The sequence below is a fragment of the Sinocyclocheilus grahami genome, unplaced genomic scaffold (assembly GCF_001515645.1).
Source record: "Sinocyclocheilus grahami isolate Dianchi unplaced genomic scaffold, SAMN03320097.WGS_v1.1 scaffold411.1, whole genome shotgun sequence".
NCBI lineage: Eukaryota > Metazoa > Chordata > Actinopteri > Cypriniformes > Cyprinidae > Sinocyclocheilus > Sinocyclocheilus grahami.
The window spans coordinates 414452-429751 of record NW_015505590.1 but is presented as its reverse complement, the minus strand read 5'-3'; the positions used below and the strand labels follow the sequence as shown (position 1 = coordinate 429751).

The window sequence follows — 15300 nt, the reverse complement described above, 5'->3', positions numbered from 1 at the left end:
CAGGGGGACTGTTCTTGCAGTTTAAGTGTTGTAAAATGCTTTGCATGGGAAAACATGCTAAACAGCAAATAAATAAGACTTGATTTCTCTTTGAGTGCAGATTGTGTGTACTGGAACAGGTTGCAATTAGTAGTTATGACTCATTGCTTTTAACAGCGGTTGTTAGCTGGCGGGTAGCAATCCAAAAATAGATGGCAGGTCTGTTATGATTGTCTCACTGGCAGCAGGGAAGAGGTATAGCAAAATCAACACGCTTTTCACTTTTTTGTCACTGACATTAAAGTCTGTGTCCAATCAAACTCTACATTATTTTGGCATGAATCCATCTGTCACTTGGTAGAAGCTAGACAAATTAGACAAATGCCAATATGTTGAATAGACTGCTTAAAAAACATGAACAAAATGTGAAGTAAAATGATGATCCAGAAATAAAATATAGGTTATGGGTTTGGTAGTGCTGGATTGGCACTTGAGGTCCAATGAAAATCTGGGCACACTTAAGTTTGGGGGGACCAATTCTCACTATTAACTAATTAACTACAACTTTTGCCTCAATACACTCTTAATTTGCTGCTTATTATTATTGGTCATTTGAAAGTATGTGACCCTCTGACTGTAGTAATCCAAGAATCAGTATATATATAACAGTAGCGGTGCAATAACTAAAAGCATCATTATTGTATACTAGTAGTAGTTTGTACAGATTAACCTACCAAAGAGAGCTATAGAAAGTACTGACATTTATTATTATTATTATTATTATTGACCTTTTCTGGTACACAGCATGAAAGGCGCAGCATTTCCTCTTGCCGTGTTCTTTAGAGTCCAGCTCAAGGACTAGACCTTGAAGTGCCATGATTTCTTCTTCCACATCCTGGGGTCAGGAAACACATTACTCCGCTCTCCCGCTCATCAGAAGGAAATGAGACCATGTCACTCACCACCAGGAATTAACAACACTGCCAAGAACTAGATACAACAAAATGAATGGCTTGCATACATTTGCAAACATTACAACAGTTATAAGCTCGGTGATCAGATGTAGCATTTTGGAAAACGAGTCGGATGAACTGTAGAGCTTCAGTTCAAACTAATTTGTTTAATGCCAAATGCTTTCCTTGCACTTTTCCGAGACACCATTTGTGGACCAATGAAAATTAAACTTTCAGTAACCCATGGTAATGTTGTGAAGTGAGAGGCTGTATTTGAGCCTAAGCCACTAGAATGTTAAATTTTATGTTAAATCTTGCAACATTTATCCAAGTTGAAAAGATTTAACTTGCTATCTTCATTATACACTCACATGTGCAGCATGTAGATGAAAACATTAGCACAATCATGTCCAACTTTAGAAATGAAGGCATGGAGGGCTGAAGCGGCAGCCCTGTGTCAAACACACTGGACAAAGTCAGGAGGCTGGAATGTTAATAGGCTGTTTAAATCATGGCTGTTCTGTGTGTTTAAAGGCAACCTGACCCTGTGGAGGAGGGCTGAGCATTGACTCTTATTTCCAGCAGCCAAAACACCCCCAAACCCCAGTCCCAAGGCGGCAGTAATGTAGTTTGAGGGCACCCGGACTCTTATTCTGTTTGTGTGACCCCTTGCAGGAGGCAGGAGGAAAGAGGATGTTGATGCACTTGCCTGCTCTGACAGATAATGGCAGCCCCATCCTTGCTGTTTTTTGCATCCGGGATGCCACCCCAGGTGCTCTCCCCCACTCGAAAGTCAGACTTTATATATTTTTTGTTTACCCTATAAAATGTAATTGAGCAGATATTGCATTGTGGTATGCACATTTTCTACATGCTGTAAGTCATATGCATTCATCAAAAATAAAATAACTGTGCCTATATAACAGAACAGGGTGCTTGTTTTTGTCCATTTAACAGGAAGGAAGAGCTAGACATAAATCAAAACTAAGCATCTTCCTGCCCTGCCACTGAGCCTTGACACAATGATGGACAGAGCGAACTAATGCATGCTCACTTTTATTGACAACAGAGAAAACAAACACTGACTACTGATGTAGCAGGAATTAGAAACATGCTCAAATTTTCAATTATGAAAGTGAAAACTGGACAACCCACTGAAAAGAACAAAGTATTTAAACTAATTTCCAAGCAATATCTATAATTACTTTGCATATCTATAAAGGAAATGATGAAGGGTATCGTGCAATGTGCATGTCAAAGAGTGCTGTTGTAATTTTTCAGAATCACATTAAAAACCTGGACTGATTTAAACCATATAGTATTTTTTTTACCATTTCTTCAGTAATTGTAATTAACTAAAAAAAAAAAAAGGAAAGAACCGTAGGTGAAAGGCTAAATAATTTTGTCCATGTGTGAAACTTAATATTCCATAAATATAAAAATAAAGACTCTATAGAATTTGATTCTAAAACAGATTTTAAAATAAAATAAAGGTTTAGCTGAGGGTAACATGACAATGTTGTTACTGTCATCAATTAACATCAGTAATCCTTGTCAAATCTGATCTGTGCGATTAACAGACATCTGGTACAAAAATCAATTAAGAATTTTGTGTGGTCCCTAAAATAAATTCACCTCATGATTGATTAGTGTTTTGAGAGCTGCATGGCTTTAATGTATCAAAAGTGATGCCAAATGTGAAATATCGAAAACCTCAGACAAATACAGACTCATGAACACAGCTCAGGTTACTAGAGTGTCTACAGGCTTTGTTTTACATCTCTGATGGACACTCAAAGGGGAAGTGGAGGATGCGGATGGCTTGGGCTTTCTGACCGCGTTCACTGAGGCACGTGCTGAAAAAGGGGAACGCTTTTCCTCTCGGCCCGCTGGAGAAGGAATACAGCAGCGCCATGTTATCTGCATTATAAAAAGACACTTTCCTTTCCTCACAGTCCAGGAAAACCCCAATCCTGCTAGGTGGGGTCATCACAGTCAGTGGCGTCCAGGGCTGCGTGCCGGCTGAGTACTGGCTGCCACTCCGCAGCCGGAGGGTCCAGTACCCATTCTCAAGGCACAGCTTAACTCTGACCTGACGATTCACTGACTCCAGAGCAACACCTAGGTCCCATTTAGGATTGTTACTTACATCCACCTCCCAGTAATGCCTGCCAGACTGGAAGCCTTCTGTTGCAAGAATGTTGACACACTGAAGGAAGCGTTTGGCATCACATGAGTAACTGGTCATTTTGTCGCTCTCAATGACTTGGGTTTTGTTCCTGGAAAGCTGTAGACTGGGATGAGCTGTGTCCTCATCAAATATCAATGGTGCTGGGCCTGGGAATAAAAGACACACAATCATAAATGGCATCGACTGCAAAACCTTGGGTTTTGTGAACTGTGTGAATTTAAAAAAAAAAAGCTTGAATCGATGAAAGGGTTTTTCATTATATTCAGATATGTTACTGTTTCTTGTTTGCTTACATTCTTCTGCTTGTGCAAGAAAACAATGTTTCAGCTGTGTAATAAAAGCAGTTTAGTTGCCCTCGCTGCTTGAATGCAACACGAAACATACAGCATGATCTGTGTCATCCAAACTGTGAACAATGTTTTTGCCCTAACCAGCACAACAGCTCAATGATTTGAATTATCATATGATTTGAACTGTTTGAATATCCTTTTTGCATGACTTTAATAGCCATAATAAAAGCAAAAATGTAAAATTTACCTTTTTTAACCTTATTTAAAAGTTTAACTTTTTTTGATCTCATCTGAAGAGCTGAGGTCAATTTTTGGATGCAGCTATGGTGTTAGGAGCCCAATCTTTTTTTTTTTTTAAAAAGGTCAAAAGAACTCACAAAGTCTTGAACTGATTTACTGTTTTTTAAATCAGTCTAACCACTCATTCAAATTTAATTTCTTACTGAAATTTGAGCATCATACTATATTGGGGACATATCAAAGTGCTTGTGCCTTATAAATAGCCAATAACCTTTAGTTTGTGTGATTTGACTTAAAAGGGTCATATGATGCGATTTCAAGTTTTCCTTTCTCTTTAGAGTGTTGCAAGCTGATTGTGCATAGATAAGATCCCTGAAGTTGCAAAGACTAAAGTCTCAAAACCAAAGAGATATTCTTTATAAAAGTTAAGACTCTGCCACGCCCCCCTAAAACGCCTCGTTCTAACACGCCCCCACATATCTACCTCACTATGTGGAAATATTTGCATAATGCGCCCAAATGTGCACACAAAGAAAGAAGGCGTGGTTTCAGTAACCGCAGTTAGTGTTGAAGCAGCATGTCAGGGAGACGCTGTGTGTTTCTAGGCGAAAGCAAAAGCACTTTATTTGGCCTTCCGAAAGTAGATGCATTTAGGAATCTTTAAGATTACTTACAACAGAACAGCAATGCATTTTATGGACGACCGTTTCGTGAACCTAGGAGAGGAGGTAATTCTGACTTTGCTATGACAATCTGGCTCTTCTGAATCAGCTACTGTTTTGTTATTAGTTTAAGTATTTGCTATCGACTGTTCAAATGCGGAGTTTTGCGCATTATGTGTGTGTGTGTGTGCGCAAGAGGGAGAGGGGGGCACATCACAGTGGAGTCAGCTGTCTTAACCGTGGCTTGTGTACTGCAAACACATACCAGCTTCATCACTGTGTCTGTCACGCAACTCTGTTCCCCTTTCGGGCTCTGTCTTTACATTTATTTTGAAAGATGAAGCTCGCGATTATGGTAAGGGATGTTACATTTCCGACGAGTGCTTGCGGTGTTCGGCCAATCACAATGCACTGGGTCAGCTGGCCAATCAGAGCAGACTGCGCTTGTCGGAAGGAGGGACTTTGTAGAAAACTAAGCGTTTGAGAGAGGCGGGGCATAGAGGACCAACAATAATGTACAGTATTTGAAAAATAATGTGTTCTTTGAACATTAAAGCATGTCAACATTCTGTTACACCAAATAATGATCTTTAAAAAAGCATCATATGACCCCTTTAAAGCCAAAATAAAAATCCAACTTTAATTAAATGAACCAGTGGAACTGGTACAGCTATGTGTGCTATGAAGATATGTGCTAGATGGTATGAAACGTAACAGTTTTTATACTGTGTGTAAGCTTTAAAACCCTGATGTGCAACATGGAAGTGAAATACAATGAAATCAGTAGAACAGACGACTGCAGTTTTTCATCATTTCCTGATAAGGGTGTAACGTCACAAAAATTTGTGAAGACTGCTAAAACTGACACCCGAATCATGGTCTAACGCCTGTTTCACACATACTCCGTCTGCAGTGCGTATGTGGTCCGTGTGCTTTTTCAGCATTGTGATCCTCTTTTATCACAGTAGTTACACAATCTTTCATAGATATATATTCACGTTTAAACTCAATATAAACAGCGTATCAAATGCATTTGGCTTCTAGATTTGTATATTAAGTTGCTCAAGCAAGTGGAAACACATTTGAACACAGCATATAGCTTTCTTGTGTTAGGTTATCACAAATATTTTAAATTAAAACTTACCACTGACAGAAACAGTCGGCTCTCGTGCTTTTTATATTTAAATCTTTATTACAAACAGTCCCGCAGGTCTTAAAGAACTTTGTTTTTCTACCTACACAAGACACAAGTGCATATGTTGCCTTGTTTATCTAAAAGTGCACTTTTATTTGTTTTAAACCTAGCCAAAAAGCCTGTGAAACACAGTAGACTTTAATTATATCCATTTATTGTGAAATTACTAAATTTCCTTGTCAACCCATGTTAATTTTTACCACGAACAAAGTGCTGTCACTTTAATTCAGTGCGTGCAGCACAGCAAAAATAGAGCCGGTGCGTAAACGATCAATCCGTTAACGATCTAATCCGTTAACATGGGTGCGTAAAAAAACGCAATGCACATGCACTGCAGACGGAGTATGTGTGAAACAGGCATAACATGAGCCCACTGCGCCATTCAACAAATCACTGAATCCTTTGTTGCCCTAGGGGGGCTATTCGTACTGTCACTATGGCAATAACACCATGTGTTACAGAGGAAAATGAATACCTTGAGCTATTTCTCAACTTCAATACCTCCTATATTGGCTTTGCTTTTTTAAAACAAATAGTACAAATACAAATATTAAAGATCAGGTAGTGACCACTAATTAAACATATAGTGTTTAGTGGATAAAGTATCGTGGCAATGTGTTATTGACAAATTACCTGGACTCAAATGTTGAAACATTTTTCGCCACATAGTGTATTGAAGAGGAGCAATGTGTTTGCTTCTGAAAGTATTCAGGGTGATATTCAGCTCTTGCAGAGGCGATCTGGAGTAGAGGCATAGAGGTTTTAATAATAAAGACATTAAAAATTTTGTAGAGAAAAAAATATTATTTTTATCATTAATAAATTACACCCTTAGTATTTTTTAATTTTCAAATAGTTGAATAAAATAGTTAAATAGTTCCAGTAGTTTGTACTATGGTACCGAAACTGGTACCAAGAACTGTGAAATTTTAGTGGTACAGACTATTAAAGAGTCATACAAGGAATATTATCAGCTAATAATAAATAATAATAATAATAATAGCTTTTTAATTGCTACTCACCTGGAATTCAATTCTGGAAGCTGTGGAGGAAGGAAATGGAATAGAACAGGTTATTTCGCTGACTCAACTTCAGAAGCTATATATAATTAACAGCATATGTTCAAATCACTGTAGAATTGATTTTTTTCTACAGTTCTGCTGTTGTGTGAAATATATATGAGACTGTGGCTGTAGCTACACTTCACTAATAACTCATTCTGACAACCAGCACTCTAGGTTCTTGTGTAAATATGACATTAATATTCCAAATATTAGTTCTTTGACAAATGGATATGCAGCAGCAGCATTACAAATGGAAACAGTCATTATAATCACCTCTACAAGTACAGATTGGTCTGTGCTGCTGGCAGTCTGTCGTAGCATGTTGATGTTCTGCTCCACGTCTCTGATGGCCACCTGTAGGTCCTCCAGATGTCGCTCCAGCCCTTGCAGCATTTCCTCCTGCTCCCTGCTCAACTCCTCCAACATGGCTTCCTCCTCCACCCGCAGGAAGTGATGCAGAGCGTGGAAGTCGCTGTGCACTCGCTCCTGCAGCTCAGATCCCATTTTCTGAGGGGAGGAAAGGGAGAGTTGTGTGATTCTGTTTTGCAGGAAGTGTCACATTGTGATCTTTCTCTTTTGAAGGTGGACCCACTTTTATTTTCTCCATCTTGTCTTTGTCCTCACGGATCATAGTGACGTAGGCCTCTTTCATGGAGAACTGCGATTCTAGATGGTCCTTTAATTGCTTCTAGAAAAGAGCAGTTGGTAAACACAGACACTGTATTAAAGAAAACCAAAACAGTAATTTCCTGATTGTCTCTCAGCCTTAGTCAGCACAGTCCATTTACTGACAAAAGACTAGTGCTTTCCAAAATCACACTTAAACTGGCTTCAAGCAAATCCCAGGATTCAGTATCTACAGAGTCAACAATAAAAATAAACATTAAAAATGTAAAGTGGAGTTGCAAAAGCAGCATGTTAGAGTACATAAAAATGAAATGTCCTAGAATTTGTCTTTTTATCTGAAGAGCACAGTTTAAAGTTGAATTAATAAGTGGGTCGTCTGAAAAACAAAAACTCTAAAATCATTTCTCAGTGTGATCAAACTCAGAGGCACTGTAATGTGCAGTGAAGTGAAGCGTACCATTTGAAACAGATTCCATAAATTCACATCCTCGTGAGATAACACTGGGTCTCTCCTGTTTGTTTGTTGCAACTTCAATTATGATTCACTGTGAGGTACTGGATCATATCATTCATGTATAATATTATGAGTTTTCTTTTAATTGAATTTTAGCAGACCTGTCATTTTAAGGTTATTTTTAAGATGCTATGATATAACAATTTCCTTTGTGGGATCAATAAAGGAAATCTAAATTAATAAAGTATATTTAAGTATAATAAAGTATATCTAAACGTGAAAGTTTTTTTTTTTTTTCATAACATTTTTTTTTTATGAATTTAAGCTGCGCAAAGATGTCAATATAACGGCTTGTAAACAATGTCATGTAACGTCACATTTACCTTAGAAAAACATATTCGGTGACCATAAACTTATTAGTCTGATAGAAAAATTAACTCTAGAGAGGGGCATTTTACTTAATATATGCACCATATTCATTATACATTTTACTGTTCGTCAATGTTTAATTTATGTTTGAATAAATCCATCAAGTTTTTATGACAGCCATCATTTAAATGTTTGATGAAAAGTAGTTATTGTTACTAATTCTGGCATATTTACATGGTGTATATTTATACAACAATGTTCATGAATATGCATGGTCCCTATTAAATAAACCAATAAATTAAAAAAAAAAAAATTACATTTAAAAAAAAAAATAAATTGAAGTAGAAATATTATGTAATTGTAATTTTATCATTTAAAAAACTTCATTAAGTGTAATTTTAACAAAACAGTCCATTTTAACCTTCAATATTATAGTAATGTAGCTGACTCTCATGTATATTTTACAGCATTGAGAGATTTTTGTTTTCCTTGAGAAAATTTGGCATGTACTGTACCTGATGTATATCCAGAATAATCGATATTGAATCAAATCGAATTGGTAATCTAATCGAAGCGCAATCTTGTGAATGAGAATCAAATCGAATCATGAAATTTGTGTCAAAACCCAGCCCTAGTGTCTACATGCCATTCATCTGAATTAAATGTACAGAAGTGCCAAGCCAGTTAAAAATAGAAAAATTGTGGAAATTTGGAGTTTCCGTCCGATGCTATATGTTGTATATATGCTATATGTTGGCGCACTAACCAACTCAAAATATGGTTTTCTCTTTATTGTTAGTTAGCACATGCCTGATACAACCTAATAATCATCAGAACTAATCAAATTCATTTTTTTAAATGAATTTTTATTAGATAGGACAGTAGAGAGCAGACAGGAAAGTATTGGGTGGCGGGAGGGGGGGGGGATCGGCAAAGGACTTTGAGACAGGAATCGAACTCGGGTCGCCGTGAGCACAGTTGTGCTAGATTTGATTAGTTCTGATGATTATTAGGTTGTATCAGGCATGTGCTAACTAACAATAAAGAGAAAACCATATTTTGAGTTGGTTAGTGCGCCAACATATAGCACAACTGTGCTCACGGCGACCCGAGTTCGATTCCTGTCTCAAAGTCCTTTGCCGATCCCTCCCCCCTCTCGCCACCCAATACTTTCCTGTCTGCTCTCTACTGTCCTATCTAATAAAAATTCATTTAAAAAAATGAATTTGATTAGTTCTGATGATTATTAGGTTGTATCAGGCATGTGCTAACTAACAATAAAGAGAAAACCATATTTTGAGTTGGTTAGTGCGCCAACATATAGCATATATACAACATATAGCATCGGACGGAAACTCCAAATTTCCACAATTTTTCTATTTTTAACTGGCTTGGCACTTCTGTACATTTAATTCAGATGAATGGCATGTAGACACTAGTGTTTTCTTTATTTTATAAATGCACAAAGTTCTGTTGTTATTATGTGTGTATACAAATAAGAGTAGACCCTTTACAGATTCGATTAATGTATTGCTCTTATCTGTAAGATCAAAACTGAAAGTGTAATTTAAGTTCTTTTCGGTGTGATCAGGAGAAGATGCCTCAAAACGCGTATCCGCGTTAATCGACCTCAGAGGGTTAATAAATAAAATTCCATTCCATTCAAATGCAACTTATTAATGCAGCATTCTATAGAACTCTGAACTTATACCAGGTCTTAGTTACCTATAGGCCTGGGTTTTGACACAAATTTCATGATTCGATTTGATTCTCATTCACAAGATTGCGCTTCGATTAGATTACCAATTCGATTTGATTCAATATCGATTATTCTGGATATACATCAGGTACAGTACATGCCAAATTTTCTCAAGGAAAACAAAAATCTCTCAATGCTGTAAAATATACATGAGAGTCAGCTACATTACTATAATATTGAAGGTTAAAATGGACTGTTTTGTTAAAATTACACTTAATGAAGTTTTTTAAATGATAAAATTACAATTACATAATATTTCTACTTCAATTTATTTTTTTTTTTAAATGTAATTTTTTTTTTTTTAATTTATTGGTTTATTTAATAGGGACCATGCATATTCATGAACATTGTTGTATAAATATACACCATGTAAATATGCCAGAATTAGTAACAATAACTACTTTTCATCAAACATTTAAATGATGGCTGTCATAAAAACTTGATGGATTTATTCAAACATAAATTAAACATTGACGAACAGTAAAATGTATAATGAATATGGTGCATATATTAAGTAAAATGCCCCTCTCTAGAGTTAATTTTTCTATCAGACTAATAAGTTTATGGTCACCGAATATGTTTTTCTAAGGTAAATGTGACGTTACATGACATTGTTTACAAGCCGTTATATTGACATCTTTGCGCAGCTTAAACACTGATTGAGCGATTACATGAGACAGGATACGGAGTGTAAAGTTGTACTCTTTCTTTTAACTTACCTTTGGATGTTTAGTCATGTTTATTTTGTGCTGAAACTGGTATTAATGTGGAGGAGACGATCAGTTCACGTGCACCTCGCACTGCCGCATCTGTTGAACTGAGGAGGCGCTACAGCGATCTGTCACTCCACATTAAACATTTATTATTTGAATACTGCAATACAATGGACATAATTTGAAATCTGAGGATTTGTTTCATATTAAAAGTATCAAAGCACAATGCTTATTGCGATATATTGGATGGGAAGTGCCCTTCAACGTTCCATCCATTAACTGAAAACAGGCTAGACTAATCGATTCTTGGGATTTAAGAATCGATATCTTTCCGTAAAATTTAGAATCGATTAATATCGAAATATCCATATTTTTTACCCAGCCCTAGTAAACACAAAGATGAACTGTGGTTGGACTCTTCGTGCCTATGTGGGCGGTGGACCAGATTGTATGCTGACAGAAAACCTAAATTCCACGAATCTCATAACTGGCTGTGTTGTAAAACATAAACAATCAACAAACAGGTGAACTCATGTTTATATTGTATGTAAACCATATTGCTTAAGGTGGTATAAAACATTCAGTATAAAAGGTCTGAAATGGTTTATTATGAACAAAATTATAGGAAGGCTTTGGAAATAAAACAAGGACCAGCAGCAGATGATAGAAAATCCATTTGTGGTGTGTTGGGAATTTTCAAGTCACACGACTAAGGCTTGTGATTTTTTAAACAAAAAAATCATGAGGCTTTACATACTTTTATCTCTCAAAAATGAGGAAGGACATTTTCAAGAAACATTTAATGAAAAACAGAACTTGTCATTTAATGCTGACAATACTCATACACTACCGTTCAAAAGTTTGGGATCGGAATGATTTTTTATGTTTTTTAAAGGAGTTTCTTATGCGCATCAAGGCTGCACTTATTTGATTAAAAATACAGGAAAAAATATAACATTGTGAAATATTATTATAATGCAAAATAACGTTTTTCTATTCTATTAATATACAGTGGGGCAAATAAGTATTTGATACACTGCTGATTTTTCAAGTTTTCCCACTTACAAAGAATGGAGAGATCTGTAATTTTCATCGTAGGTACACCTCAACTGTGAGAGACAGAATCAAAAAAAAAAATCCAGAAAATCACATTGTATGATTTTTAAATAATTAATTTCCATTTTATTGCATGAAATAAGTATTTGATCACCTACCAACCAGCAAGAATTCTAGCTCTCACAGACCTGTTAGTTTGTCTTTAAGAAGCCCTCCTATCCTCCACTCATTACCTGTATTAATTGCACCTGTTTGAACTTGTTACCTGTATAAAAGACACCGGTCCACACACTCAATCAATCAGACTCCAACTTCTCCACTATGGGCAAGACCAAAGAGCTGTCTAAGGACACCAGGGACAAAATTGTAGACCTGCACAAGGCTGGGATGGGCTACAGGAAAATAGGCAAACAGCTTGGTGAGAAGGCAACAATTGTTGGCGCAATTATTAGAAAATGGAAGAAATTCAAGATGACTGTCAATCTCCCTCGGACTGGGGCTCCATGCAAGATCTCGCCTCGTGGAGTATCAATGATCCTGAGAAAGGTGAGGGATCAGCCTAGAACTACACGGGAGGACCTGGTCAATGACCTGAAGAGAGCTGGGACCACAGTCTCAACGGTTACCATTAGTAACACACTACACCGTCATGGATTAAAATCCTGCAGCGTGGGCAAGGTCCCCCTGCTCAAGCCAGCACATGTCCAGGCCCGTCTGAAGTTTGCCAAAGACCATCTGGATGATCCAGAGGAGGCATGGGAGAAGGTCATGTGGTCAGAGGAGACCAAAATAGAAGTTTTTGGTATAAACTCCACTCGACGTGTTTGGAGGAAGAAGAAGAATGAGTATAATCCCAAGAACACCATCCCAACCGTGAAGCATGGGGGTGGAAACATCATGCTTTGGGGGTGCTTTTCTGCAAAGGGGACAGGACGACTGCACCGTATTGAGGGGAGGATGGATGGGGCCATGTATTGCGAGATTTTGGGCAACAACCTCGTTCCCTCAGTAAGAGCATTGAAGATGGGTCGTGGCTGGGTCTTCCAGCATGACAATGACCCCAAACACACAGCCAGGGCAACTAAGGAGCGGCTCCGTAAGAAGCATTTCAAGGTCCTGGAGTGGCCTAGCCAGTCTCCAGACCTGAACCCAATAGAAAATCTATGGAGGGAGCTGAAACTCTATGTTGCCCAGCGACAGCCCCAAAACCTGAAAGATCTGGAGAACACCTGTATGGAGGAGTGGGCCAAAATCCCTGCTGCAGTGTGTGCAAACCTGGTCAAGAACTACAGGAAGCGTCTGACCTCTGTAATTGTAAACAAAGGTTTCTGTACCAAATATTAAGTTCTATTTTTCTATTGTATCAAATACTTATTTCATGCAATAAAATGGAAATTAATTATTAAAAAATCATACAATGTTATTTTCTGGATTTTTTTTTTTTTGATTCGGTCTCTCACAGTTGAGGTGTACCTACGATGAAAATTACAGATCTCTCCATTCTTTGTAAGTGGGAAAACTTGAAAAATCGGCAGTGTATCAAATACTTATTTGCCCCACTGTATATTAAAATCTCATTTATTCCTGTGATGCAAAGCTGAATTTTCAGCATCATTACTCCAGTCTTCAGTGTCACATGATCTTCAGAAATCATTCTAATATGCTGATTTATTATCAATGCTGGAAACTGTTGCGCTGCTTCATATTTTTTTGGAAACTGTGATACTTTTTTTCAGGATTCTTTGATGAATAAAAAAAGTTAAAGAAGAGCATTTATTTAAAATAGAAATATTTTCTAACAATATACACTACAGTTCAAAAGTTTGGGGTCAGTACATTTTAATTTTTTTTTAAAGAAATGAAAACTTTTATTCAGCAAGGATGTGTTAAGAAGTGACAGCAAAGATTTATATTGTTAGAAAAGATTTATATTTTGAAAAAATTGTGTTCTTTTAAATTTTTTATCCATCAAAGAATCCTGAAAAAAGTATCGCAGTTTCCAAAAAAAAAAAAAAAACATTTGGCAGTACAACTGTTGCCAACATTGATAATTCTAATAATAAATCAGCATATTAGAATGATTTCTTAAGGATCATGTGACACTTTATACTGGAGTAATGATGCTGATGGAAATTCAGCTTTGCATCACAGAAATAAATTATATTTTAAAGGATATTAAAATTATAGAAACCATTATTTTATATTGTAATAACATTTTTCAAGATTACGTTTTTTTTTCTGTATTTTTGATCAAATAAATGCAGCCTTGATGAGCATAAGAGACCTCTTTAAAAAAACATTAAAAGTTTTACTCGTCCCAAACTTTTGACCGGTAGTGTATGCTCTTTTCTTTACTTCTCACGATGTAGGGCAAAATAAACAGTTGATAAAATTGAAAGACAGATGGTCACGCTGGTCACAAGAAACTTGGTTTAAAACAAGATACTAAGCTACAGACAACTCACCTCCAGATACCTGACAGATGCAGGTGTGGAGCTGGCCCTGACCTTCTCCACAAGGCCAGCGACTAAGTAGTTGGTTTGAAAGCATTTGTTGGGAAACTCTTGTCTGCACTGAGGACAGGACACAGGACCCCTAACCGTCTTCCAGTACGACACGATGCATCTCCTGCAGAAGTGATGCATGCAGCCCAGCATCACAGGGTCTTTGAAGAGCTCAAAGCAGATGGCACATGTCAGATCTTCTCTGAGACTCATCTTATTCTTGTTGGTCGCCATATGGAGCAGATTTACTGTTTGTTTCACTTCCGCTTCTGGCACAGTTCATGTAATAATGAAAATGAAAAGTGATCACGTGTTCTCATATTCACTACTTAGTACTTTAAAACTTTAAATGCCCTAAAGGTAAGACCGGTTTACATATAAAGATAAAATAGCTAAGAAGCTGGTGCCTTTTGCAAAAATGTACAATGGTAGCCATAATTTGTCAAAATACCATAGTTCATTTCTTATTCCCCTTACGAAAAAGAAGTTTATTCAAGTGTGCTATTAGTATACTTCTTTTAAACAAAAAATACAAAAGTATACTTTTAGTCTACTTTTGATGCACTTCTCAGAAATATACTTAAAATGGCATTTAAGTATACTTGACTTATACTTAGAAAAAGTCTAAATATATTTTAGCTATAATTGTGCTCCTAGAATCTGTGTTTTCATTGTTATACTGTAGGGGGCACTAGTACACATCTTCTGTACAGAATTTCCAAAAAACACAAGTAAAGAAGAAACCGAAACAACAGATGCTTCCACATGTAATCTAACACGATCATCAGACATAAAACAGCATCAAAACTGTGTAACGTTATGGAATAAAATGTCGACCAATGAAGAGGTAACACTGACTGTCAAGCTTTGGGGTGTTGATCGACTTTATCTACGTTTTGATTATCATTCTGAATCCAATTCATAGTCTTTTTTCAGCTTTTTGTTCAAAATGTTGTTTATTTCTTTATTTATGAAACTTATCCACATTCAAGTGTTTAAAAAGAGAATGCATGAAGCTAGAATAAAATGTTTTTGTTTATAAGCAGATATAACCCTGTTCTTCTGATGTTTTGTATGTGCAGATATTCATGTAACAAAATATATACAAATTAATACCTAAATAGGGACATAGTAGTATACTTAAAGTATGATGTAAAGTTCACTTAAAGAAAACTTACGAATATACTTGCAATATAAAACTACTAAACTAGTAGTTTACTGAGACTATACTTCAAAGTGTACTA

General features: G+C 36.5%; 1 protein-coding gene across 1 annotated transcript in view; it reads right to left on the bottom strand.

Annotated features, from left to right (window-relative positions):
• Window positions 1-1819: 1819 nt before the first annotated feature.
• The window catches only part of LOC107551006 (nuclear factor 7, ovary-like), a 14463-nt gene continuing 982 nt past the window's right edge, over window positions 1820-15300 (bottom strand). The window contains exons 2-7 of the mRNA XM_016232483.1: window positions 14018-14325; window positions 7167-7262; window positions 6848-7081; window positions 6533-6552; window positions 6144-6250; window positions 1820-3269 (exon numbers count right to left, since the gene is read on the bottom strand). Coding sequence (XP_016087969.1) covers window positions 2707-3269; window positions 6144-6250; window positions 6533-6552; window positions 6848-7081; window positions 7167-7262; window positions 14018-14290 — 1293 coding nt within the window. The 5' untranslated portion in view covers window positions 14291-14325 and the 3' untranslated portion in view covers window positions 1820-2706. The remainder of the gene's footprint in view (window positions 3270-6143; window positions 6251-6532; window positions 6553-6847; window positions 7082-7166; window positions 7263-14017; window positions 14326-15300) is intronic.